Source organism: Ictalurus punctatus, chromosome 25 (assembly GCF_001660625.3).
Source record: "Ictalurus punctatus breed USDA103 chromosome 25, Coco_2.0, whole genome shotgun sequence".
NCBI lineage: Eukaryota > Metazoa > Chordata > Actinopteri > Siluriformes > Ictaluridae > Ictalurus > Ictalurus punctatus.
In genome coordinates this window covers 15,790,427-15,818,030 of record NC_030440.2, presented here as the reverse complement: position 1 = coordinate 15,818,030, position 27,604 = coordinate 15,790,427, and the positions used below count along the sequence as shown (strand labels likewise).

The following is a 27,604-nucleotide window of genomic DNA, read 5'->3' as shown; positions in this document are numbered from 1 at the left end:
ACTCGGTGTTCATTTATGCACAAAAAACAAAACAAAACAAAACACTACACTAGATAAAATAGGACTGGCCTGTATCATATGTCATGTCATATCATATACGGTACATTATATGTTATGTCATATCATATATAATGCCATGTCACATATCATACATATCATGTCGTCATGTCATATTACCTCATATCATGTCATGCAAGATCAAATATGTCATATGTATGCCAATGTCATGTCATGTTATGTCATATAATACTGTATGTCATGTCATATACTGTACATCATATGCTATGTTATATAGTACTGTATGTCATGTCATGTCATATACTGTACATCATATGCTATGTTATATAGTACTGTATGTCATGTCATGTCATATACTGTACATCATATGCTATGTTATATAGTACTGTATGTCATGTCATGTCATATACTGTACATCATATGCTATGTTATATATTACTGTATGTCATGTCATGTCATATACTGTACATCATATGCTATGTCATATAATACTGTATGTCATGTCATATACTGTACATCATATGCTATGTCATATAAAACTGTGTCATGTCATATACTGTACATCATATGCTATGTCATATAAAACTGTATGTCATGTCATATACTGTACATCATATGCTATGTTATATAGTACTGTATGTCATGTCATGTCATATACAGTACATCATATGCTATGTTATATAGTACTGTATGTCATGTCATGTCATATACTGTACATCATATGCTATGTTATATATTACTGTATGTCATGTCATGTCATATACTGTACATCATATGCTATGTTATATAGTACTGTATGTCATGTCATATACTGTACATCATATGCTATGTTATATAGTACTGTATGTCATGTCATATACTGTACATCATATGCTATGTTATATAGTACTGTATGTCATGTCATGTCATATACTGTACATCATATGCTATGTCATATAATACTGTTAGGTTATGTCATATAATTCTGTATGTCATGCCATGTACTGTACATCATATGCTATGTCATATAATTCTGTATGTCATGTCATATACTTTACATCATATGTTATGTCATATCATATGTCATGTTGTATAATGTCATGCCATATATCATATATCATTTCATGTCATTATCACATGTTACGTCATCATATATCATGTCATTTGATGTCATATGTCGTGTCATGCCATATCATGTATCATACATCGTATCAAATATCATGTCCTGTAATTTTATATCATAGCATATCTCCTGTATCATATCATATCAGGTCATTGTATATATTGTGTCATATCATATCATAGCATATTATGTTATATCTTATCATATACCATATCATGTCGTGTCATAAGATTTCATATCATGTTGTGGGTCATGTGCATGTGACATATCAGTAGACATTCGAGGGTAAATTTTGTAATAACTAGTAGTTTAATTGGTCGTTCGTATGTAATTCATAAGTGAAGGGAGGATGGCAAAAACAAAATAATATCCATTGTAATATCTATGATTTCAATGTTCCTCACATTGGACTCTATTTCTGCAGGTGTAATTTGCTCTTATAATGCAGACCGGTTGCCAGTTCGGTTGCCTGTAAGCCAGAAATAAAGCTGCCATTTCTGACACATGGGCAGTACAGTAGTTTGGTCTAAAAACGCAATAGCAAATCTGTACGTAAAGTACAGTAAACAGTAGACAGTCCTGCAAGTCCTGCCTTTTTTTTTTTTTGCAAGCTTGTATTTTGAACTTTCACTATTTGTTTTGTCACACAGATAGTTATTTCTATTACTAAAATAATGCAGACTTATTGAAATGATCATACATCCTCGTTAAAATCACATGCGGAGAAAAGCGAGGAACTGATGTGATTAGATGTTGCAGTAGCCTCTTGATAATATATTCATTTTAACTCCGCCCCTTTATACAGTTTTGTTTATCAGCAGGTTACCGCCTAGGCTTGTAGAAATAATAAGAATATACAGTATAGAGCTGCCATTTTAAACCTTATTTTGCACTATTATTACCATTATTATGAAAGTGCCTTGAAGGAATGTTTGCCGTTAATGATTTGCTTCAGATTTTCTGCTTCTATATATTCCTGACACTCTATGATAAATCTGCTGAATACTGTATGTTGCATTCCTCATTCCTTGTGTCTCGCTATGGTGGGTCTCATACCAAGGTCAGAGGTGAAAACGCTGTCTGGCTCGGCTTGCGTCTCTCTTATCTCCGCTTTCTTTCTTCATCTCTCTCTTCGCTGCTCCAATCTTGAGACAGACTATGAATGAAGCGCTGCGTCATTCATATGAGCAAAATAGCATGTCTGAATGTGCCATTTGAGATGCTTCTTTTTTCATTTGCAAAATACAAGATGTTTGTAAATGCAGATAAGAATAATTTTAGACCTGCGATACAAATTACTAAGCCTTAAAGTCTTCTGGAAATATAATACTTGCCTTTCAGTTGTATTTCTTTCCCAGACTAGGAAATTCCTACTTGGAAATTTGGGACTGTCTCCTCAACATCGAGTTCAACACATGATATCAGATCAACATGGCTGCTCAGTGCATCAACAGTAAACAAATTAGCATGTCTTTTGTCTTTAAATGAGTTATACTGTATATATTAATATTTGTTTTAGATCAATCAACATACAGACATTCACTTGTTAAATCTATAACACTGACTATACAGTTCACTGTTTTGATGAGGTAACTATACATCACTGATCACAGGTAGCTGACTAGATGCTAACAAAAGACGAGCATGGTGTCCATGGAGGTTGAAAATGATGTAATTCCAAATTTCAACGATCCACTTGTGGAACATTGCATTATTCTCAATAATAAGAATGGTTTTCAAAATTATTCTCGATAAAATTGGTTTCATATTAGATATTTGCTGCACATTCACACCTCCAGTGCCTTCAGCATTTACACAGTTTGTAGTCATATTTACTTTGAACATAATGTACACTCACATCTACACTCATATCACGTACATATTGTAATTTGAACAGTATTTTTTACGACTAGTAGCCGTTATTGTCACAGGTTCAGCTGACAATTCCACTCCACACCACTAGATGTCCCCATCATCAGAATACTAATCCACTGCCGGTTTACCAGGCAAACCAGATTCCTGTCACTCTCTCATTCAGACACGCTATTAAAACTGTACTTTCCAGTTACTCTTTGCGAAGTCTTGCCCTCTTTCCTGATTTGCAGTCCTGAGCCATTTGTTACTCGTGTTAGATATTGTGTTTTGGAGAATCTTGGACTGTTATTCATGTTCTGGCCTGTTCTCCAGACCTCTCGTTGTGTCATTGCTATATTTTTACTTGAGTTGAGATTTTGTCTTTTGGGTGTGTCCTTGAGATCCGAACTTCACCTGGATATTTCTCCTATTTTACGCATGCAATTTTTGTAAACTCTACACTAAACATGCACTAATTGCACACACAAATTAGTAGTAATCATTATTTGGCAACTTACTGAATTAGGACCTGAGTTGCCAGTGTATTATGTACTATCTCGATTCACCTAATAAACCGGTAAAATGTATAAATTGGTCTATTAAAATTGTACTATTATCCTATGTGCTTCTTTTACTCATTAAAGGCAACTATCTAGCTTTCGGTGTTTTAACACAATGCATCAAAAACTTTCCTGGTGAAGAAATAAAAGCGTTTATATATCTACAGTGTGACAAGACAGACATAGGGTGGTGTGTCTTGCTCCCATCTGCCCCTGAGCCATGTGAAAGAAAGTAAACGCAGCCAAATTTGCCACTTTCCTACAGGACAATGGCTGACTAGCATATGGTTCTCTCCCCTATTGTTTGAGGAATCAAAAATAAATGTGGTTTTCTGGTGCCAGCTCTCGCCTTACCAATCTGTCAGAGCCGAGCCGCGGACTGCCAGGTGGAACTCGTCCAACAGCAAAGAGCGTGTGGCTGTGACTGCTAAAATCACAGAAAAGCTGACAACAGTTGCTGCGAGAAAATGTGTGGAAAAATAGAGTGGGTTTTGTTGGGAGGCAGTTGGTGGTTTTCTAACTGCCTCCTTTTGTTCAAAAGAGCGCCGAACTCTGGTCAGCCGATCGATCTGTTAGCGGCACGGCGTGTATATTAAATGGGGAGGTTTAACCTCACTGTACACAATGGGAGCAGTTTCATTTTACAAAGACAGGCGCTCTTGGCCAATACGAGATACGTTACAATCGCCACTCTTTTTTTTTTCTAGCTTAAATAAAAATCTAGAGACAGCTGAAAATCTCAAGAAAATCATTATTATATTAAAAAAAGAAAACCACTATTATTTTGATAATCAATTCATTTTAAATCATTTGGGTTATTTTAAAAATGTATTAAATGGCAAATAATATGTATAAATTTTTTTTAAATTTCCATTTCAATCAACTAACACTACTACAGAACTCTTAACCAGGCTTAAATAACAGGCCACATTACTGTCATTTATCAGATAATCAGCCACAGCATGGGATTATTATGAAGCACTTGCTGCATGTCACCAAGGAGGGACACCCAAACTACATAGAGTGATGGTTTTCTGTACATTTTATGAAGGACAAATAAATATCTCGTCTTGTTAACCCTCTACTGCATGAATTATTACATTTACATACAAAAACTGTTTTTATGGATTTTAATTATATATAATATATAATATAATATACTTGAATTAGTATATGCATTGAAAAATGTAAGCAAACTTTTGGGGTGGGGTGGGGTGCGGGGGTGGAGTTGCTAAATTGTTGCCGTATGGCAACAATGTGCAATGGTGGAAAGTATCATATAAATCATCATCAAAATATTGGAGATAAATTAATTGTTGCCATATGGCAACACCATGCAGTAAACTGAAACACTCCCGTGCTAAATGCATCTTGCTCGCCGTGTGTGTACAAGACGACTCATTTTCCGTGCGTGAATCGACTCCGAAGCTTTGGGGTTCAATATTAGTTCCCAATCGTTGAATCACTGAATCGACTCTTTTTTGGATGATAACCAAAAGCAGGATAGGGACTTGATGACTTGACACACAGCATTTATTCAAAATATATATTGTATATTGTGTACACTAAGAAATGCTAAACTAGCGCCAAACACGGCATAATTTACATTTTCAATCCGTCGAGTTGTCATTATAAACTAACGATTCTTTTTTTTTTTTTTAGCCAAAGTTGCAGGAGATCATGTTTTTTGATAGGACATGAAAATAAAAAAGATAAACGTGACCATAAATGTGAGATATACCTAGAAACCCCAACTCAAAAGAATACACGGCAGTTAATACGCATGAATCAACCAGGGATATCGCGCTTCCGCTGTTTCTCCCATTGACCTCAAACTAATCATTACGAATCAAAATATTACGCAGATGAAAACACAAGTTATGTCATGAGGCCCACAGCGTACTATAATTAATGTAGCGTTACCATACATTCTGTTGTGAAATTCTCTTCCTTTTCCGTCAAATGTGTTTTAGTCTAGGTGATGTACAGTATCATACCACAGTGTGATTCCTAACAGTCCAACTCATTCATAATTATATTTGTTACCAACTATTTTTTAATTGAATTGATTTGGTCAATTGATTCATTGTGAATAGTCCACCCAGAAATACAGCTTAAGCACCTGCGTAACCTGGCTCTCAATATGAAGGACTTTTCCCTATCTAAATCTAAATACAGCCCTGTATTAGATTGCATGTGATGTTTATGTAAATAGAGGTTACCAGCACATTACAGAGTTTATTTAAATAGACTAATGAATATTGGAGGCGGCAGTGTGCTATAAAGATTATATATATATAGTGCTCCATTAACACACTAGATACACTGGCTTTGTTTTGTATTTTCAACTCTGTACAGTTCAGTTAACAATCAAGTCCTGACTTGCAATCATAAATCCTGCTGTAGCTCCAAAAGCAAGCATCGTCTTCCTCAGGACAGATTCAATCAGGATTGTGGCAGGAAGTTACTTGCCTTCTGCTGACTTGAATCCAATTTGTAAAAAATAGTGTGCAAAAAAAATTTTTTCTTCAAATGTGTGTGAGAGAGAGAGAGAGAGAGAGAGAGAGAGAGAGAGAGCGAGCAAAAAATAGCTTCAGAGTGTGAGAACCATGCTGAGGTGTAGTACGACTACAGCTGTTACACTGTGAACTGTTCTCAAGCTGACAGATCATCAATATCCTTCACCAACTAAAGGCTATGATTGCCCAGTAGTCTTTATACCCTTGTCTCCTTTAATTCCCAACATGGACATACAAACTCAGTGTTTTTTCTTTTCTTATATAAATGCAGCACGATCTTCTAATTGAAAAGTCAATTATCTGGAAAATCATTTTAGATGTCTGTATCTTCTTTCTTTTAAACTCGGCCAACACTATGCAAGCCCAAGCCATGACACTACCTCCACCATGTTTTATAGATGAGCTTGTATGTTTTGGATCATGAGCAGATCCTTTCTTTCTCCACACTTTGGCCTTTCCATCACTTTGGTAGAGGTTCATCTTGGTTCCAGAGCTTTGTGGCTTCCGATCTGGCTTTCTGATTCTAACTGCTGTTGAGAGGTCTGCATCTTGTCATATGGCCTCTATATTTCTGCTCGCGAAGTCTTCTTCAAATGATGGATTGTGATACCTTCACCTTGTGGAGGTTGTTGGTGATGTCACAGACTGTTGTTGTTTCCCTTGGTTGACCCATCCTGTGTCTGTTGCTTAGTACACCAGTAGTTTCATTCTTTTTCAGGACATTTCAGATTGTTGTATTGTTTATGCCCAATGCCCAAAGCGCCCATAGACAGCTCTCTGATCTTCATGTTGGCTTATCCTTTTTTAACAACAAATGCAGTCTTTGTAGGTGAAACTGAATGCTTAACCAAGAGTACAGTAGGTGTTTTTTATTTTTTATTTACTCAATCAATCTAACAGGACACACCTGGGTAACAAGAAACACCTGTCAGTCACGTGTTCCAATATTTTTGCTCGCCTACAAATTGGGTGGTTTGATACAAAATGTGCTATGTTCTATGTCGTTTAACACGTCTACATAGAAATACCAGGAAATAAAGGCTGAAATTCTAAATTCCCTTCACATATTCATCTTTTGATCTGAAACCCAAATGTCTTCAGTCTACAGCAAAAACAATTGAATTGGCCCTGCTGTTCCTGTAGTTTCGGAGGGGACTGTATGCTACCTGGGGTTATTTTGTTATATTTATATATCGTTTTATAGAAGGTAATAATATATGTGCTCGCACAGTCTCTAAAAAATTACTATATGATGCATTCGGATGGGAGTAAAATCCCCAGAGATACACTATTAATAATTAAAAGCCAAATTTCAAATCAAACATCATTTATGAGAAGTGTGAAAGTATCGAACCAAAGCGAACTGCAGTGGAATCAAAGAAACAGCTTGAAATATAAGCAGGGTTGAAGTGGTTCACGATGTGATCAAAGCAATGTGACAGACTCTTGGAATTGAACTTTGAGTTTGCGTGGCGTTTTGTTCCTCCTCATCGACCACTGGCATCGAGCTTTGACTACCATCTCACTGCTGAATGACACCGAGCAAACAAAAACGCTCATCTTTCTCACTACGAGTGCTAAACGAGCTCTCAGTTAGCTAGAAAAAGTATTTGCCCCATCCTGATTTCTTCTGATTTTGTGTATATCGCATACTAAATAGTTTTAGATCTTCAAATGAAATACAACTTAAAACAAAGGCAACCTGAGAAAACAAACAGTGCAGTTTTTTTTTTTTAAATTTTATTGAAGCAAAAAATGTTATCCAACACCTATCACCAATGTGAAAAACTAATTAGCCCCTTAAACTTGAAATGTGGTTGTTGCAGTAATAACTGCAACCAAACACTTCCGATAACTGGAGATCAGACTTTCACTTACTTCTAGGATAAGGAGTTACTCCCACGCTTTGGATCATTGTCTTGCTGCATAATCCAGTTGCTCTTGAGTTCCAACTGACGGACTGAAGACCAGTCATTCTAATTTAAGATTTTCTGGTAGAGAGCAGAATTCATGTTTCCCTCAATTATTGCAAGTTGCTCAGGCCCTGAAGCAGCAAAGCATCCCCACACCATCACACCTCCACCACCATGCTTGACCGTAGGTATGATGTTCTTTTTGTGGAATTCTGTGTTTGGTTTCTCTGGTAAACATCAGTTCTTTATACCGAATGACTGGAATTTATTTTTGACCTGCATCTATGTACTATTTTTTGTGAAAGGAGCCCATTAAAGGCCGCTCACTCATGTGAATTATATCAAATTTGTAACGCTGCCAGTTTTTCTTTTAGCACAGGAAACCAAAATGTTAGTGGTCACCCCATACTTGTGCACAGTAATGGCCCTGTACAATTTCATTATGATCTAGTGCACTGTAAATTAAGGCTGTATGCACTTTAAAGAAAATGAGAATGTTTTGTGAACGATCTCGTCGAGTCTCTCTGTTGTCCGTTCACAAACCCCGCTTTAATTGCTGTAAAACCGATTTCCCATACATTCAGGGCAATTTTATTATTAATTAATCTAGCTGATGCTTTTATCCAGAGTGTATTGTGCGCTGTTGAATGTCGCCACTTTATTTTGATCAAGGCCATCTCGGGTAATGTAGCAGGGCTTTTAGTTCAGTTTCGAGTAAGGAGAAATGAGTATGACGATCCGTCATGTTTTGTCATGCACCATGGCCTCCAGCATCCGGAAAAGTCTGGTAAAGTATATTTATGGTAAATAAAGATTCATTATTTAGTTAGTACCCCAACCCTTTACAGAATTTACATGAGGTCGTCAATCCTGAGTTTAGCATATGATCGTATCAACATGGCTGCTCATATTGTCAAGAGTAAATTAGTACCGCTTCGTTTCTTTTCCGTACGAGCGCTCCAGCTCCCAGTGCCAGTTAATGATGTGCTGTATACTGTATAAAATGAAACGCCGGTGGAAATTTGTCAACTTATAGAAATGTTCTTGTTGAAAAAAGTAGCTGAATGTACAGACTCGTTGTAGAGGAGAGCGGCATTACGAATGCTTACGGCTGCAATACCCTTTCAAAAATGAACAGCGTTTTCAATCTTGGTCTGAATACTTGAGTCCACACCAAGCATTTGATTTGTGGAATTCCATATGTCACTTCTTTTCTGCAGACTTGCAAAATGGCAGCCACTCGGTTCATCCATTTTCTGTTTTGTTTATTATCTTCCTTTGGTACCGACACTCAAGTGGAGAAGAATATCGCTTTTTGGATGCATGGCATGTCATCGTGCAGGATCGCCTGCAAACGAGGACTCGTTTTTGTATAAGAGGCTGGCATGACATTTTTTTCATGTTCCCAGTGCAAGCGCATACACCAAACTGTGAGATCATTCCAGTGCTGTATATGAGTAAGGAGTTCCATCTCCTCAGCTTACCGTAACAGTCCTTTCTCGGATATCGCCAAACTTGAAACAGGAAGTGACATGACAAGTTGAGGAAAGTTGATCTCGTTCGTTGACATGTAGCAAACGCCAGACCAGCGTTTTGAAGGGAAACAGGGATCGACTTTTTAGACAGCTCCTAGGCTCGAAAACAGCTTTCCCACTTCATTTTCCGTCTGGGTCTAAAAAAACCGCCGAAAAAACAGAAGTGTGAATAATAACAGAAGGTGCGCGCAAGACATCTGTGATCAAAACGTTGCGGTGATTGGCAACCACGTGATGGCTTTGAGTCACACAAACACCAAAATGAAGATGAGGATTATGTTAGGAAATAATTATTTTAGAATGATTCACATGGACCCTTTAATGGGATATCATGGGACATTAAGAATGGTAGTATTTTGTACTGGTTTGTGTTGTAGTACATTTTCACTATAGGGTTTTTTGCATGTTTGTACTTAACTTTTTTTTATTGCTTTTATTGGCTGTCTAACTTATTTATTTATTTATTTATTGAAAAACAAATTTATTTCTATTTGGGTAATTGACGCCTCACAGCCCTGGGGTCTGAATTTGGATCCTGAGCTCAGGTTACTGTCTGTAGCATTTTACATGCTTTCTCTGTATTTGTGTGTGTTGATTTATACGTACTCTAATTTTCTCACAGCTGAGTCTCTCAACAGTCATTTTTACTTTTGGTAGAAATATGTATTTAACAATTATTTAATAATTTCCCTTGTGGGATCAATAAAATAAAACTGTCTGTCTGTCTGTCTGTCTGTCTATCTATCTATACTGTGATATATACAATACATTACACAACTGAAATATATTGTGAAATATTTCAGCTGTAGCTTTATAGCGACTGTAGCTTTCCAGAAGTAAAATGGGAAAAGAATTTATTCTGTAAGTTTTCCACCATGGGAAAGTCTTCAGTGCTGACGATTATTGTTTGCAAGAGAGAGAGAGAGAGAGAGAGAGAGAGAGAGAGAGAGAGAGAAAGGCTGTTGAGGGAACTACAAGTGGTGACACTAAGAAAAGCTTACAAGAAATCACTTTTTTTTCAATATATTTGTTTTTAAAATATTCTGATATAAAATTTCTGCTTTATCAGCCATTCAAACTCCATCCGATCGGTTAAACAAAGTGTTTTTGCCGAGCCTTTCACCGACGCAGATTAAGAGGCAGGTGTATTAGACAGCCTACAGCTGATGTTTCCAAGTTTCCTCCTGCCTGTTTAATTAGCTTTCCCTGACACAAGCGCTACCACAGCTGGCAGAAAATGTGAACAATTTGTAGCGGAAATGCATTCGCACATGATAAATCCTCTTTAAACTTTAGGTAAAGTTTAATTGTCTTGGCAAGAGCCAGTTAGAGCGTCGAGAAGAGTAGCCATTTGTCTCGGTGGGAGGCAGACAGACACGGAGCTGGACTGCCAAACTGATTAAGAATCTCTTCCATGTCATTACTCCACTCTCCCCAGTTCCCTGCTGCTGTTTCTTCTTTAATGGGGCTAAGAAGGACCCCAACTCTACCACCACCTTGTTCTTTTCCTCATTTTTCCTTCCCGCTGTTCATTGCTCATTATGGAGACCATCTAAACTGTGTAATATGACATCTCTAATATAAGCATATGTGGCTTTGGCAGCTGTTAGTATGAAGAGGTGCCACATGAAGGCCACTTATGAACAGGATGTCGGAGTAACGCGGCAGATTGCATCAGTTTTGAGTTATTTCCTCAACGCTGGCTGGCTTCTCAGAGGAGCTCATGCGAATGGCAGAAAGGCTGTAAGAAGATTGAGTGTAAGTCGTCTGCTCCTCGTGAAAGGTGAATATTTCCTCTAATGGAAGGTGAGATAATAGGATTGGAAGAACAGCTGATTTAAGATGGCAGAATTTGTAACGTCTTCATTTAGGGAAAGATGATGAAATGAAATGTGTGAAATGGTTGTCATGGTGGATCGGACATGTCTCGAAGCAATGTCTTTGTGTATTTTATTATTCAGTGGAAAATCCCGATCCAGTAGCGGACAATCCAGATCCAGTAGTGGTTCTGTGTTATTAATGGCTTCAGGTATATTTCATAAATCAATTGTAATACAGTCAACTCAGATTTATCTGCATAGACTAATGAAAATGAAACATTAGCACAATTTCTACTCAGTCTGAGAAACTTCTTACTTTACTAGTTTCCTTTAATGAAAAAAAAACAAAAAAAAAACATTCTCATAATAATATATATCTTTTCAAATAATGGTATTTTCCCAAATACTAAATTGTCGATAGCCTGAAAGAATATGGTATACTGTCGATACACTGCCAGTCACATGGAGCTTTTATTCTTTTTTGGTAAACATTTGATTACAGTTTCCATGTTATTAATAGTTAAATAAGGTAAACTCATCATTAAAAAGTGTTCCATCCGATCCCTAAGCCTTTGCGTTTAAATCAAAGGGTTGTGAAGCATCAAAGTCAACTGTTCGACACACTTCCATAACAAGCTTTCTGACAAAAAGCCACTAAGTGCAGCTCTTGAATTTCGCCGAGCTTTCCTGTAATTACAGTTGGAATCATTTTTTGTGGTCAGAGCGCCATTAACATGCTTGGTGGGGGAAAAAAAGGGGGAGTGAATACAAGGAAAGAGCCCAAACCCACTGGATCAGTAATGCTTTGAGGCTGTTTTGTGGCTGGACATTCAGAGACTCTGATGATGGCATTGTGAACTCTGCTATGTACCAGGAATTGTTTCTACTAGGAGGTTACAAATTGGCCTTCGATTGGCCTTAGCTTTTAATACTTTTAATAAGATAATGACTACAAACCTAAGTCAACTCCAAAATTGGTTGCAACACACAAAATCAATGTTTTACAATGACCGTCTCGGCCTCCGATTTGAACTATTTTATCTTAAGCAACTAATATAAAAATAAATAATAATATTATTGAGATTGCTGATAATTTCGGTAATTAAAGGCACTATTTAAAAAAAAACCTCTTATTTACAAAACTTGCATATATGTATGTATGTGTGTGTATGTGTATATATCTATATCTATCTAGCTATATATAGATATATGTAGATAGATATATGTATGTGTATATATAGATATATCTACATATATATATATATATATATATATATATATATATATATATATATATGTAGATATATGTAGATAGATATATGTTTAATTGTGTGTGTATGTATATATATATATATATATATATATATATATATATATATATATATATATATATATATATATTATATAGATATATAGATAGATAGATAGATATAGTATGGTCTAAGAACTTCTAAAAATGTGTTATGTTCTGACACTGTGTAGGGAAGGTTTTTTGGGTTTGTGTGAGTGTGTGTGTGTGTAGAAGGAACGTCCTCCGTCAGAGCAGACAGGTTGGCTTCATTAGCGCTCTGTCAAGGCTAGGACAGGTTCATATTCTGTCTTCCGGCTCTGCTCAATAGGCGCTGCATTCTGGGTGCTGATCCTCATCACTAACACATTTCCAGCACCCGCATGTCCTCGGGTTACTTTCACATGAACACAATGCAGTTAAATTGCTTTTCCTCTGAACTGCATAGAGCTGTGCTTTGACCCAGGCCACAGGCGCCCATCATGATTATTACACACTTTAAAATCTCTTGCCTTATGTAACACATGTTTAATCGTGTGGCGAGATTTCCTATGTCATCACCTTTCTGCCTGTTTGCAAAGTTCCAGTGAAATTGAATGTCATTCTGGTGTGAGATGATGAAGAGGGCTGACTAAATGCTGTCACTGTCCTTTCGCACATATATAATCAGACTGTAGCAGTAGCTATGCAAGAGAGATGTTTGTATTTCCTGTTGTCACGAAGTTTCGTTTCCGTTTTCGTTTCTTTTCAGGAGATCCCAACTTGCCGTGGCTATTGTGAGCAATTATCCAACACAAAAACCTCATTCATATATTGTTTTCTCGTTCAGATTCTCCGACGCTGTTCTTCTTTGTGAATCGCTTCTAACTGCACGCACAATTTATCTCATTACACACGCAAATTAGCCTTCTTATGTGAGATCTACATAAAGCAGGGCCTCGGGGTTATATGTGGGGAAAAAAACAAAACAATATGAAGTTTATGGATATGAGGCTTACGTCTCAAGCTGTGTCTCATAGGAATAGGAAACTTTTAATACCTGAATGAAATATTAGAATGGGTAAAAGATATATATAAAAAAAAATGTTTGACTGCTGGAAACATTTTGCACTCAGCCATTAAGTAATCCCCAACGAGAACCAACACTACTGATGCTGTCATGTACAGATCCCTAACCACTGAGCTACCACTGCCCTTGGATAATTAACAGTTAATGGCTTTCTCAAGAACCTAACCGTGGCAGTTTTTCTGGTCACTAAATCAGACCTTTCAGCTACCACAACCCCTGTAATGTCTGAAAGGACCTAATTACATTTCATCTCTCCTCCTCTACGCCACGGTGTAAAAAAAAAAAAAAAAATTAAAAATGAAGGCTGGAGATTTTGTCTTTGGGGCCCAATTAGTGTAACCACGCATTTCACTCTGAAGGGATTTTTCACCAATTATAAAAGTCAACTCCAGCATTCTGGAAGGTTCTTGTTGTGGCAGATGATTACTGCTATCGTTTAGCTGGGATAAAATGCCAAAGCATATTCGAATAAAACTCATTATTCTTTGAACATTTTCTCCACTCCAGTGGTAGATTGAGTCTCTGGTGGGCATGTTGAGATCTATGCTTTTGTTTATCTACTATTTTCTTGCAGTAATTGACCTGCTGTTGCGTTCCAATTAATCCTGGATTTGTGTTCAGCCCTAGGTTTCAGATAACATGCTACACTACAGTGACATTTCGGCAAATTGTGGCTGAAAAGCAGCATTCAGAGCCTACACTTGTTTCTCATAATTGATTAAGCCTTTTTATGGTATTATGAGAATTTTTGAGATTATATAATGAGAAATATAAATTATTATAAATGAACAGAAGTTAGTATAACATAGATGTCGCCAAGAAAAAAGCCACGGGAGTCAAAACTTTTGAGTGCAAAGTTTTGCCGTGCTCTCTGGGTGGGAGGGATGGTATACTCTCTCTCTCACCTGTCAATCAAAGTGACACTAGCCAATCATAGGTTCTGTGAGATCATGTACGTAGAAGAGGGTGGATAGCACTTTTCTCGGAGTGTGTTACACTGCCCTGTGATACAGCATGAGCAGCAGTTCGAAAAGATGCGGTCGACCGGCTTCGTCCCAGTTGGTAGCTGTTGTCTAACAAGGGTCACGGGTGGTGGGTGGGCCAAAACAAGTATGGAGAATATGGGGGGGAAATTTCAAAGAAAAGAAAAAAAACGAACGATTTATCTTGTTCTGTTTCAGGAGAGGAGAATTTACTGGCGATCCTGAAGAGACGATGGTGGAAGTACATGATCCTCGGCGTGATCGATATTGAAGCCAACTACCTGGTCATTAAAGCTTACCAATACACCACACTTACCAGTGTACAGGTCAGTGCTCACTATCATACTGTTTTTAAAACCTATTTCTAGGTTGTTTTTGTTGCCATTTCACTAAATGGTGGGACTGGAAAAAAGGGCTTGACAAAAATCTGTGAACTCAGCGTGAGTGTACAGTGTAAACAAACTGATACTAAGGGGAAACAAGGAACAGGTGAACATGATAAGAGAAAACAAAAGGATGTTGATGACAAGATCCATCCATCCGTCCATCCATCTATTTTCTGTACCGCTTATCCTACACACATGGTTGCAGGGAGCCCGTAGCTATCCCAGGGGACTCGGGGCACAAGGAAGAGGACACCCTAGATGGTGTGGCACAATCGCGCACACACATTCACACACTACAGACAATTTGGAAATTAAAGTCAGCCTACAGGGCATGTCTTTGGACTCGGGGTGGGGGTGGGGGGTACCCAGAGGAAGCCCTCGGAGCACGGGGAGAGCATGCAAGCCCCGTACACACAGGGCAGAAGTGGGAATTGGACCCCGATGTACTAACCACTAAGCCAGACCCCTCCCCCACCCCGTGATGACAAGATAAAAAAAAACTAAATTGTTGCTGTCAAATCGAATCAATATGGCACAAGTAAAGGTCACTGTCACAGTATGCACCTCCACCCCCCCCACCCCCCCACCCCCCCCCAACCCGCAGTTCGTATTGCGGTTACCATAACAACCGCAACAGATACTGTGACGGTGACCTTTAGTCATGTCATATTGATTCATTTTAGTTATTATGTCTTTGACTCATATGAAAAAGAATGTTAAACAAGTGCATTTTAGTCAGCGAAAATGTGCAGATTGGTCAAACTATACGTTTATTAATGATAATTATTCACGTTTCTGCTCCATGGTAAAACAAGGTTTTTTAGGTGTCTAATTGTGACTATATAAACAAGGTGTCTAATTGTGATTATATAGAATGGTGTTTGGGTCCAGATCGCTTGAGCACGGGACAAGATGAAGTATTTTTTCTATTTTAACGCCGACTTTCTCAGTACTTCAGTATGAAATTATAATCTTAGTGATGTCATTAAATAGAGGATCGCTGGAGGCTGGAATTTTGCGCTAAGCTGTGCAGCTAGCTAATGTTAATGTTAGTTGATTTTAATGATGAATAAACACGGTTGTTGTGGTATATTTTGGGGTTCGGTTACTGTTAAATAAATCAGTGGGAATATGGCGAGTCACATGAACACACCGATTCCGACATACAGCTGTGACAAATGCAAGCTGGGCTACTAGCAGCTAACTACCTGGCTAGCTAAGTTAGAGGATCATAGTGATGTTAAGTTAGAGGATCATAGTGACGGCTGTATAACATGGGTCTGTTTCCAAATTGCATAATCGTGTATGCATTAGTCTATTAATGAATGAATTCTATTGATTTTTCTTTTGGGAAATTAAACCATATTCGATGGCTTGTGACTCAGTGTCACTCAGTGGAGTGGAATTTCACCGAAGGTTTAAGTCCTTCAAACCATTTGTCCATTTGGTTCTGTCATGCTTTTGTGACAGTTGGTTGGAAATAATATTATTTCGATGTCATGTTTTTTTTCTTCATGTCATTGTATCAACTGTCGAGTGTGGTTCCATCAATGACTCAGCATCGACATAGTGGCATGAGGCTGAGGAGTATTATTATTTTTTTGTGATCGGTGAAATACAGTAAATGTACAGATGCTGAACGCCATCCACCGCTGTCTGTAGTAGTCGTGTATAAGAGTGGTTCAGTAATAAAACACAACCCTGGCTGGTGCTGGTCAGTTAATCTTCAATAAAATGTTGTTAGTCATGAAACAGCCTTATGCAGAGCACGATTAAAGCCTCTGATTAGGCAGAGGAGGTCTTAATGATTATTAGAGAGTCCTTCAGCGAGAGGGAGAGAACGGCAGAGAGAGAGAGAGTGAGAGAGAGATTGATCATTATGCTACTCACTTCTGAATTTGCCGTTAAAATGGAGTGATTGCAGAAGATGGTATGGATGGACCTGTGGGGGTCTTTGTGTCAGGGACGGATGGGGATTTGATGCAGGGTTTCATTAGAAATCCAACAAGGCAGACAAATCCAAAGAGAATCAGAATATGAATTGACTTTGAAGTGATCGGAATAAACAGACTAAACTAAGGAAGGAGTAAAGAGGTCAAATCAGGAAATCATACGCACAGTGGGAAGGGTTTAGTCATGTCATTACTGTCACTAGTGTTCTCAATGAAATGAAGTCTGCGATGTAAGGAATAAAACACTTGGGGACTAGCCGTTACGGAAAAATAATCAACGACAATGAGTGATGCGACCCGACTCGAAGCGGAGCTACTGTTACCACTCAGAACTCTATTCGTTTCTTACAACAGCATGCCCCAAACTGATTCATTCCTCTTATACCACAGCAGTCTGTCAACAATTACAAAGATATTTATTAAAGAGTGACCCGTGATACTTTTTTTTTATCAGTTTATAGTTACATTTAATGGGCAGCTTGCACATCTGGAAAGGCGACATCAATGCTGAAAGGTATATACAGGTTTTAGAGCAACATACTCTATTGCTTCCATCCAGATTCCATCCCATCTTTACTTCAGAAAGACTCTGCCTCTCTAAGATACTCTTTATATTCCCAATCATCTTAATGACCTGTTCCCAATTAACCTAATTAGCTGCAAAATGTTCCTCCAGCTGTTTCTTTTTTTAATAGATTACTTTTCCAGCCTTTTGTTTCCCCCGTCCCAACTTTTTTGAGACGCCATCAAATTCAAAATGGCCTTAATGTTTTCTTAAAATGGTACATTTCCTCAGTTTAAACATTTGAAATGTTTTCTGTATTCTGTTGTGCATAACATTTGGGTTTACCATTGCATTCTGTTTTTATTTACATTTTGTACACAGCGTCCCAACTTTTTTGGAATTGGGGTTGTGTGTATATATATATATATATATATATATATATATATATACCTTCGTCCAGAAGGAAGAAGCAGAAATTGAGCCATTCATCCACTGTAACTGTCTGGTGTACAGAGACACTGGGCTAAGCTGGACTCCCCAATCAGCCTACTAGACCATTTAACAATTTGACTCAAAGTATTTATATTTTTTTAAGGTAGATTTCCAAACCAAGACCCCTAAAGAAAAGATCAAACTCGATTCAATAAAAGCATGATAGAATAACGTCATCGTAGTTTTTTTTTCAATGTGAAAATGGGACCATTTCCTTAAACAACACAAACGCTGGTGCCCCTTCTTACACACAGCTTCACAATTTGCTTCAAAGTTCAGTTCTGAGTCAGTAATTATCCCAGGATATTTATAGGATTTCACACGTTATCGTCCGACCCTTAATGAGTGTGCCTTTATGTGTATAGACCTGTTTTCTAAAAATAAGTTCAATTGAAGATAGGATTCCTCACACCACTTGGCAAAGTCATCGATGACCGAGCCGTGGCTGGTCTCATTGTCCCGAATCCTAACGTTCCTGCAGACAAACATTCCTCAGTCCAAACCTTTCTGTTTGCATTTTCTGTCTAATTAAAACATTTTATATATGGGCGGTAAATGCACACAGTTATGATCCGCAGAGCCCAGTGGAGGTAGTGGGAGGGATTTATAAGCATCCTTTACTGACCCATAACAAAGATCTAATGTCTTATCTCATCTACTTGGACAGGAGCCGTATTGATAAAAATGTGTAAGTGTCTTTTTCAGGGACACATGGTTAAAATCACCCAGTATGAAGTTTGGTGTATCAGGTGAAAAAAATCGACTGGAGGCGGAGGCGGCGTTTTCCTTTGGGTAGATATACACTATTGTCATAATAAAGTTGTGGAAACTCACGAGGCAGGTGGAAAGGACGTAACGATACCGATAAAAGTTCTGGTGTACAAACGCGTAACTGTGAATGTATAAAAAGTATGATATGTCGTTCTTTAATAAATAAACGCTTTGAATTTTCCTGTAAAGGAACAGCGGGAAGAAGACACTGATACGCACGTCCTGACATCATCGTCTGGAAGATGATGAACATAACCAGCCTAACTCCACCACTTTTTTATCACAAATGTCCAGGTTAACTCGCGTGTCCACGATTATTATGGTACTTAAAAGCAAGGCATGCTGTCTCCGATCTCGAGCCGTCCGAGGGAAAATCGCTGCATCATGGTGGCCTACGTCCACTTATCACACACACACACTCCGCTAGTAGACGAAACTAATGACATGTCCCAGTCGCTTTCGCTCTGGTTCCATTCATATCATCCGTGGCCATTTGAGCCGACAGCGGAGCTGCTCTCAGACGCCCGAATCAATGATGTACGCTCCCCATGGCCTCTCAGAAATCATCTGAAAGTGGAGCTGCTGCACGCTAATAGCTGCTCGTGTGTGCTTGTGTGTGGACCTGATTGTCCTACTTAGGACACCGTGGCAGCTCACACGAGGAAAAAGTGCACACTGATCTCCTCTGAGAGCGTTCCACGGTGTGAAAGACAGGCAGCAGGGAGCTGACAGATGCTGAGGGATATGAGAAGCCGCTTTCATAACGAAGAATGTCGTTTAACTCCACACACTCGCAGTGCGTTGCGTTGCGTTGGGTCGTGTTGGGACTGACAGTTCTGGATGCGCGTTACCGTAAACGATATCGATCGTGCGATAAATGACATCACAAGACACTTTTCTGAGGTCTCACGACTATTGGTTACTTTTATAACACTGAGATATGAAACACGTAAGGAATTGTTCTCTGTAAAGTATCATTTCAGAGGGCACGTGCGCATCAGAGCTGGACCATGGAGCAATGGAAGAAGGTGGCCTGGTCTGATGAATCACGTTATCTTTTACATCATGTGGACAGCCGGGTGTGTGTGCGTCGCTTAAATGGGGAAGAGACGGCACCAGGATGCTCTATGGGAAGACGGCAACCTGGCGGAGGAAGTGTGATGCTCTGGGCGATGTTCTTCTGGGAAACCTTGGGTCCTGGATGTTACTTTGACACGTACCACCTATCTAAACACTGCTGCAGACCTTTTATAACAAATTTATGTCCCGCTGCACAAACAGTTCAGGAACTCTATGAGGAACATGACAAAGAATTCTCAGCCTCAAAACTCCCCAGATCTCAATCCAGCGTGTGTAGGGTGTGACAAGTCCGTTCCGTGGAGGCTCCGTCTCGCAAATTACAGGATTTAAAAGATCTGCTGCGAACGTCTTGGTGCGAGAAACCACAGCACACCCACCTTCAGAGGTCTTGTAGAGTCCAATGCCTCAACGGGTCAGAGCTGTTTTGGTTGCACAAGGAAGGAGGACCTACACCATATTAGGCAGGTGGTTTTAATGTTACGGCCGATCGGGGTAACTCGCGTTGTATAATTTACCTAAAATGTCAGCGATTCATTAGTCAGAAATCTAGTTCAAGCGTTCAGACATGAAAGAGAACATGATGTCATTTCTACTGCAGTGAACAGCATTACAACGAACAGCACCTGACATAAGGGTGCATCTCCGAACTGTCGAGAACGTGGCACAAATTAGCATTTTAGCTCGGCTTTAATTGTAGCCATGGTGATCCGGTGGAACGTGAGCGAGGCTGGGAGAGATCTTGTATTATAGTTTTCAGCGTTCGTTTATTTTGAGGATAGACAGACAGCGGTTCTTGATGAGGTCAACTCCCACTCCGGAGACTCCCAAGCCGTGTTCCTGTCCTCCCTGTGAAGCACTTTCCAGACTTAGTGAAGTGACTGCATGAATAATAATCGATATTATTATTATAATAATTAAATAGCGGTGTGAGAGGACAATAAGTACAACATATTATAACTATTACAATCCAAACCTCTAACAAGGTAAGACAATAACTCATTAATATTAATGCGGAGACAAACAGCGGCGCACAGGAGCCCGAGATTTATTCATTACATAGACGTGATTAATGCTCAATGACTATTCTGTTTCAAACCCGTCCGTCTGTCTTCTTCTTTCTGTCTGTCTCAATCTGTCTGTCAGTCTCTGTCCTCTCTCTCTCTCTGTCTCTCTCAGTCTCGAGCCGTGTTTGTTTCTGTCTCTCTCAGTCTCTGTCTATCTTTCTCTCTTCATCTGTTTCTCTCTGTCCGTCCTTTTTCCAACATCTCTGTCTCTCTCAGCCTTCTTCTGTCTTTCTCTTCGTATTAGTCTCTTTCAGCCTCTGTCTGTCTTTCTCTCTGCATCTCAGTCTCTCTCTCTCTCTCTCAGTCACTGTCCATCTTTCTGTCTGTCTCTCTCAGTCTCTGTCCATCTTTCTCTCTGTCTCTCTCAGTCTCTGTCCATCTTTCTCTCTATCTCTCTCAGTCTCTCTCCATCTTTCTCTCTGTCTACCTCAGTCTCTCTCTCAGTCTCTGTCCATCTTTCTCTCTGTCTCTCTGTCTCTGTCCATCTTTCTCTCTGCATCTCCGTCCCTCTCGGTCTCTCTCCATCTTTCTCTCTGTCTCTCTCAGTCTCTCTCTCTGACTCTCTCAGTCTCTGTCCATCTTTCTCTCTGTCTCTCTCAGTCTCTGTCCATCTTTCTCTCTTCATCTCTGTCTCTCTCAGTCTCTGTCCATCTTTCTCTCTGTCTCTCTCAGTCTCTCTCTCAGTCTCTGTCCATCTTTCTCTCTGTCTCTCTCAGTCTCTCTCTCAGTCTCTGTCCATCTTTCTCTCTGTCTCTGTCCATCTTTCTCTCTGTCTCTCTCAGTCTCTCTCTCTGTCTCTGTCCATCTTTCTCTCTGTCTCTCTCAGTCTCTCTCTTTGTCTCTGTCCATCTTTCTCTCTGTCTCTGTCCATCTTTCTCTCTGTCTCTCTCAGTCTCTCTCTCTGTCTCTGTCCATCTTTCTCTCAGTCTCTGTCCATCTTCCCCTCTGCATCTCTGTCCCTCTCTCTCAGTCTCTGTCTCTCTCTGTCTCTGATGCTCGGTACGTGTGGATGTTATGAAACTAAGTGCAACTATGGGGAGTTAGAGCTCCAGTAAGTGGACCACATGACCACTTGAAATGTTCTCACCTTTAGTCATGTGACCTCGGTGATCCTCCACACTAATCATCCACTTTTTCTTTATTCTGTTGCACGAAAATACCACTTGAAGCTCCGTAATCATTTTTTTTTTCTCACCGTTCTTTTCACTGTGAAGGTTTGTTGTCTCTTTACTCAACAGCCTTTTCAACAAGAATAAAACCGACCGCTTTCTGCTGTCAAAAATATGCTGTTTCCCCTCAGCTTCGGCCTACACGAGACTGTAGCCACATGATGATTTTTTAACAGAATCTGAGCTGTGATTCGAGCACACAGGTGATTCGAGCTGGATTATGGCCAGTGAATCATGCTTCAGGCACCACTTTCATTACAATAAACCTGTGCACTCAATCTTTCTGCTGTAACTACTTGGATTTTGGACAGAGGACAGTGTAAGTCTCACTCCCCCTGTCTTATGGGTTAATATATGAGCTCATGGTGCATTCTGAACAGTGTCTCTGAGTGCCGCTAGCTCTTCCTGGAATGGAGGGCTGATGGCTCCCTTGCGGCTATAAAAACCCCATACGCTTCTCTCTCTCTCTCTCTCTCTCTCTCTCTCTCTCTTTCTCTCTCTCTCACACTCTATCTCTCTCCCTCTTTCGCTCACTCTCTCTCTCTCTCTCTCTCTTTCTCTCTCTCTCTCTCTCTTTCTCTCTCTCTCACACCCTATCTCTCTCCCTCTTTCTCTCACTCTCTCTCTCTCTCTCTCTCTCTCTTTCTCTCACACTCTATCTCTCTCCCTCTCACTCTCTCTCTCTCTTTCTCTCACTCTCTCTCTCTGTCTCTCTCTCTCTCTTTCTCTCTCTCACAATCTCTCTCTCTCTCTCTTTCTCTCTCACACACACACTCTCTCTCTCAGTCTCTCTCTCTCTCTTTCTCTCTCTCTCTCACACTCTGTCTCATTCTCTCTCTTTCTCTCTCACTCTCTCTCTTTCTCTCTCTCTCTCTCTTTCTCATTCTCTCTCACACACTCACTCTCTCTCTCTCACTCTCTCTCTCTCACTCTCTCTCTCTCTTTCTCTCTCTCGTTCTCTCTCTCTCTCTTTCTCATTCTCTCTCACACACTCTCTCTCTCTCTCACTCTCTCTCTCTTTCTCTCTCTCATTCTCTCATTCTCTCTCTCACAATCTCTTTCTCTCTCTCTCTCTCTCTCTCTCTCTCTCACTCGGGCCATGGAGCACCCTGCGCAATAAATGCTCTCGGTCGATATTTAGTGCTTTGTTCAGAGATTGCAAAACAAGGAAGTGCATGTCGGAATATTTAAACGCGTGTATGTATTGATGGATTGCTTGTCGCAGAGCTGATTTCATAACTCAGCAAGGCAACTTTTGTGTACGAGACAAATGATCAATACCGGGAATACTGTATTATTCTGTAGCGAGCAAAAAAGAAAATCGAGCTCATGCGCAGTTTTTCCCCCGTAAGTGTACGTGTAATCTCAAACAACACTGAGTGTCTATAAAGGGTTTCAGTCATCCGGGTCATTCTGATCTTTTATCTAATAATCATCGGCCGCGGTGTCGGAAACAGGAAGCGGTTGACTCGGTGACTCGTGTGCTGTTTTACAAGTCAGTGTCTTAGAACCTTAAGGTTCCTGTGAGACAGTCTATAAAGAAATGGGGGAGATACTGTATGTAAGAAATAACACATGATGGACCCACTTTGGCTGGGATTAGTTTCATATCATTTGTTAGTCCACTTATTCGACCCTGAACTGTGCAATATTCAATATATTTGTCACTTATCTGTATATAAACGTGGTGTTAATCATCTGTATATATATTCATATTCTTATTCATCTGTACATGTATTAAGGTGTTCATAGTGGACCATTATTATTATTGTTTTAGGACTATTATTCTTATTTTTCTATTCCTATTGTATATATATATATATATATATATATATATATATATATATATATATATATATATATATTTAGAATTTTTTATATTCTATTCCTATTTAATGTGTATACTTTCTTATCTGTTTTTTGTACAGTTGAGCTGCCGTAACGAGGATATTTCCCCAGTGTGCGATCGATAAAGTTTTATCGTATCTTATCTTATTCTACGGCGATTTGCCAGTGACACTGACAGTGTTAGATTTATTACTAATGAATGACGCATCGCACTTTCGAACTGTTTCTAGTTGAAAGTTTCTAGTTTAGAATTGGTAGCTGATGTTATGGAACGTTCGCCTCTACCGAAATGAATGAGACCAAACAGTCTTGTCACGTTATACCACATCAGAGAGAAAACCAGAAAAGTGTCGAATCCCCTGTCCTGGAAATGTTAAAACGTTCTGACACTGGAGACTCCTTCCATGAACGCATCCGGAGAGAAAACATGACCGTGTCAATGATGATACTTTATTCTTTGTTACATGACAGCACACTTTATTAAAAACAAACAAACAAAAACACTTTGGTATTAGGCTGGGATGTGTAGAGGAAGGGGGAGAAAGGAAAAAAAAAGAAATGTAAAAGAAATAATTAACATCAAATCAGCTTCTTCCACCTTTCATTCACTTTGTGTGTATATATATATATATATATATATATATATATATATATATATATAAGCTTTTATATATAGATATTATAATTCCACTGAAATATATCTCAGAAAAGATAATTCACAATATCAATATCAGTATTATGTTGTTATATTCTGTAAGTCCAAAATCAGTTACGACCTGTCATGACTGTGTTCACAAACTGCTCCCTCACTACCCAGGCTTTTCTGCTGCCATTTCTGTCGAGAGCAGCTGCTTCACCTGAGATGACATCTGAGAGTCAGACAACAAAGGATGCATGTACGCTGGGTTCACAAAGTGTCCAGATGAAGGGATCGCATAAGGCAGCACTTCATACACACTCGAAATCCTGCCTAAGTACCAGAACACTTGCATGTACTGGGAAAATCGATTTGGCAGAATTGGGTGTTCGTAGATGGCAGCGTGTTACAGTGCAGTTTACATGAGACCGTGCAAATACAAATAGTGCGACACGATACAAGTAACACAACTGTACAGGTTACAATAAACACGATGCAGTAGGCAACATCTCCTAGATTTCAGACACACCCCATGGTGTTGGGATTTCTCTTATAATAAAAGATGTATAGTTGTTTATAATGTATAGTTCTAGCAGTAGAACTGATGAAGGCTCTCAGCTAACCAGTCATCGTGACTGCGATTTCATGTTAACGTGAATGCACAGCGGCGCAAGTTGCGCGTGTTTGGTATTTTCGTGGTGATCTGGAGAACAGTATAATTCTTAAAAAGGGGTGGGGTTTTAATGAATGCTGAGATCACCCTGAGAAGAAAGGAACCTCTGTGGGATTGTAAAGCATTACAGTATACGGCTGTAGAAGAGTAAACACACACAGTACTAAGTGTGTTAACTGTCTGGCTGATAAGGCTTACAATTTAGCAAGTTCAGTATTTAACCGCTGCGGCACAGTGGAGGCTCAGTGGTTAAAGGCTCTGGGTTACTGATCGGAAGGTCGGGGGTTCAAGCCCCAGCACTGCCAAGCTGCCACTGTTGGGCCCTTGAGCAAGGCCCTTAATCCTCTCTGCTCCAGGGGGCGCCGTATCATGGCCGACCCTGCGCTCTGACCCCAGCTTCTTGACAGGCTGCGGTATGCGAAGAAAACAATTTCACTGTGCTCTACTGTATATGTGACCAATAAAGACTGGTCACAGATCAAAGACTCGTCATCATTAATTAGTTTGTTTGTGACGACTGTCATTTTCCACATTTTGCACCTTAGTTATTTGTTCCTGCTCGTTGCAAGTAAAATCGTTCACTTCGTTGGTTCTAGTTAAATTATGTGTAGTTTATTAATGTTAACTTTTTTAAAATGGCACTGATCCTATTCCCAGAATTGGTGTTGGGCGAATACCAACAAAACATGTTGCATCAGATATTGGAGAAAAAAAAGAATGAATTTGATCCGATCCTGTAACAGATGGAAAAGCCTGGAATTGAGTTTGGAGAAGATTTTTTGGAACGGTAAACGTTTACATATTAAGATTGGGGTTTTTTTTTTTTTTTTTTTTTTTTTGAGGTTAGGATTGATTTTTTTTATTACATTTATACTTTATTAAATTTGCAGTGTAAGTGATTTTTGTGTGAAAGCTGCGGTTTTGTGTTTTCAGCTACCAGTGCACTGGTAGATTTTGACATCTGCACCGACAAATATAGCAACAGCGGAGGGAAAAAAACTCTTCTTCTCAACCAAAATATACTAATAAGCCACAGTTTTGTCGGCACAAAAATACGACTGTGTGTCACGAGTGTGTTTTGATGCTGTGAGTACGTGACTAATGTCCTCTTTGGTGTGTGCCCTCAGCTATTGGACTGCTTCGTCATCCCCGTCGTGCTCCTGCTGTCCTGGTTCTTCCTGCTGGTGAGGTATAAGGTGGTGCATTTCGTCGGCGTGGGCGTCTGCCTGCTCGGCATCGGCTGCATGGTGGGAGCCGACGTGCTGGTGGGACGACAGCAGGGTCTTGGTAAGGCTCTTCATCCAAATGGCATTGACTCCAGCAACACACACACACAAAGACGTAGAACTCCCGAGTGAGGTGTGGCATTTCAGATGCAGCCGCTCAGAGCCGTGTACAGCCCTCTCCGATTCTCACCAGCTCCCTGACCGAATCACTGCTTGTTATTAAATATGAATAAGAGCTAGGCCTGGTCTATAGAATATCTCACACTGCCTCCCCAAAGCCCCACATCTCATCAAAAGAATTCACAAGCATGGATTAGATTCTGCTGTATAAGGATTTATATGAGAGTAAATTACCCTCAAGGGTCTTGTTGTTTAATAATATGGTGCTCGCTTGCCTTTGATATTTCATCGTTCCTAAGGTTTGCACTGCAAACACAGGTAATATCAGGCAGCAGTGTTTTGGTGTGTAATTGATTTTACTCTACAGAAATCATTTTAGTGAAGGTTATTTACCACAGTAAGAGCAATGTTTGATCTGCAAGGGAAACGACACTGTAAAATATTTCGATGCAACCAGTATATATTTGTGCAGTATTATAACTGTGCTCTTAAAACATTGTTTAGCAAATCTATATATCGTGTTCAGTGTTGGGTAAATTACTCAAAAAAAAAAAAATAAAAAAATCCACTACAGATTACAAATTACTACTTTAAAATTGTAATCTGATTACATTACTGATTACTGCATGTAAAAAGTAGTCAGATTACTAATTACTTTCACATTACTTTCGAAAGCATCAAACCTACAAAAATACACTACAAAGTGAAACTCGTAGTTCTTTCAGTAATTTGCCTCGGGTGTTGTTACTGTTTGTAGGACGACCAGACGGATAAAATAATACACTTTTATAAATAGGCTAATTTGGTGTCGCTAGCCAAGGGGAGACACGGCTAAGCTCTCACTGTATGGGTTTAGCTGCTACAGTGCCGTGCACAGTACATTATCTTTCCTTATGCTATGCTCATGTCATGTTCACGTAAACTGGAACTCATATAGACATTTACACATCTTGTTTTCCTGCTCAGCATCAGAGGATGTTAGTGTTTCCGTTTCATATATATATATCGGCGTATATCGAT

General features: G+C 39.3%; 1 protein-coding gene across 1 annotated transcript in view; it reads left to right on the top strand.

Moving 5' to 3' along the window:
• The window catches only part of slc35f1 (solute carrier family 35 member F1), a 103,722-nt gene that overhangs the window by 49,238 nt on the left and 26,880 nt on the right, over nt 1-27,604 (top strand). Inside the window, exons 3-4 of the mRNA XM_053675547.1 lie at nt 14,860-14,987; nt 26,366-26,525. Coding sequence (XP_053531522.1) covers nt 14,860-14,987; nt 26,366-26,525 — 288 coding nt within the window. The remainder of the gene's footprint in view (nt 1-14,859; nt 14,988-26,365; nt 26,526-27,604) is intronic.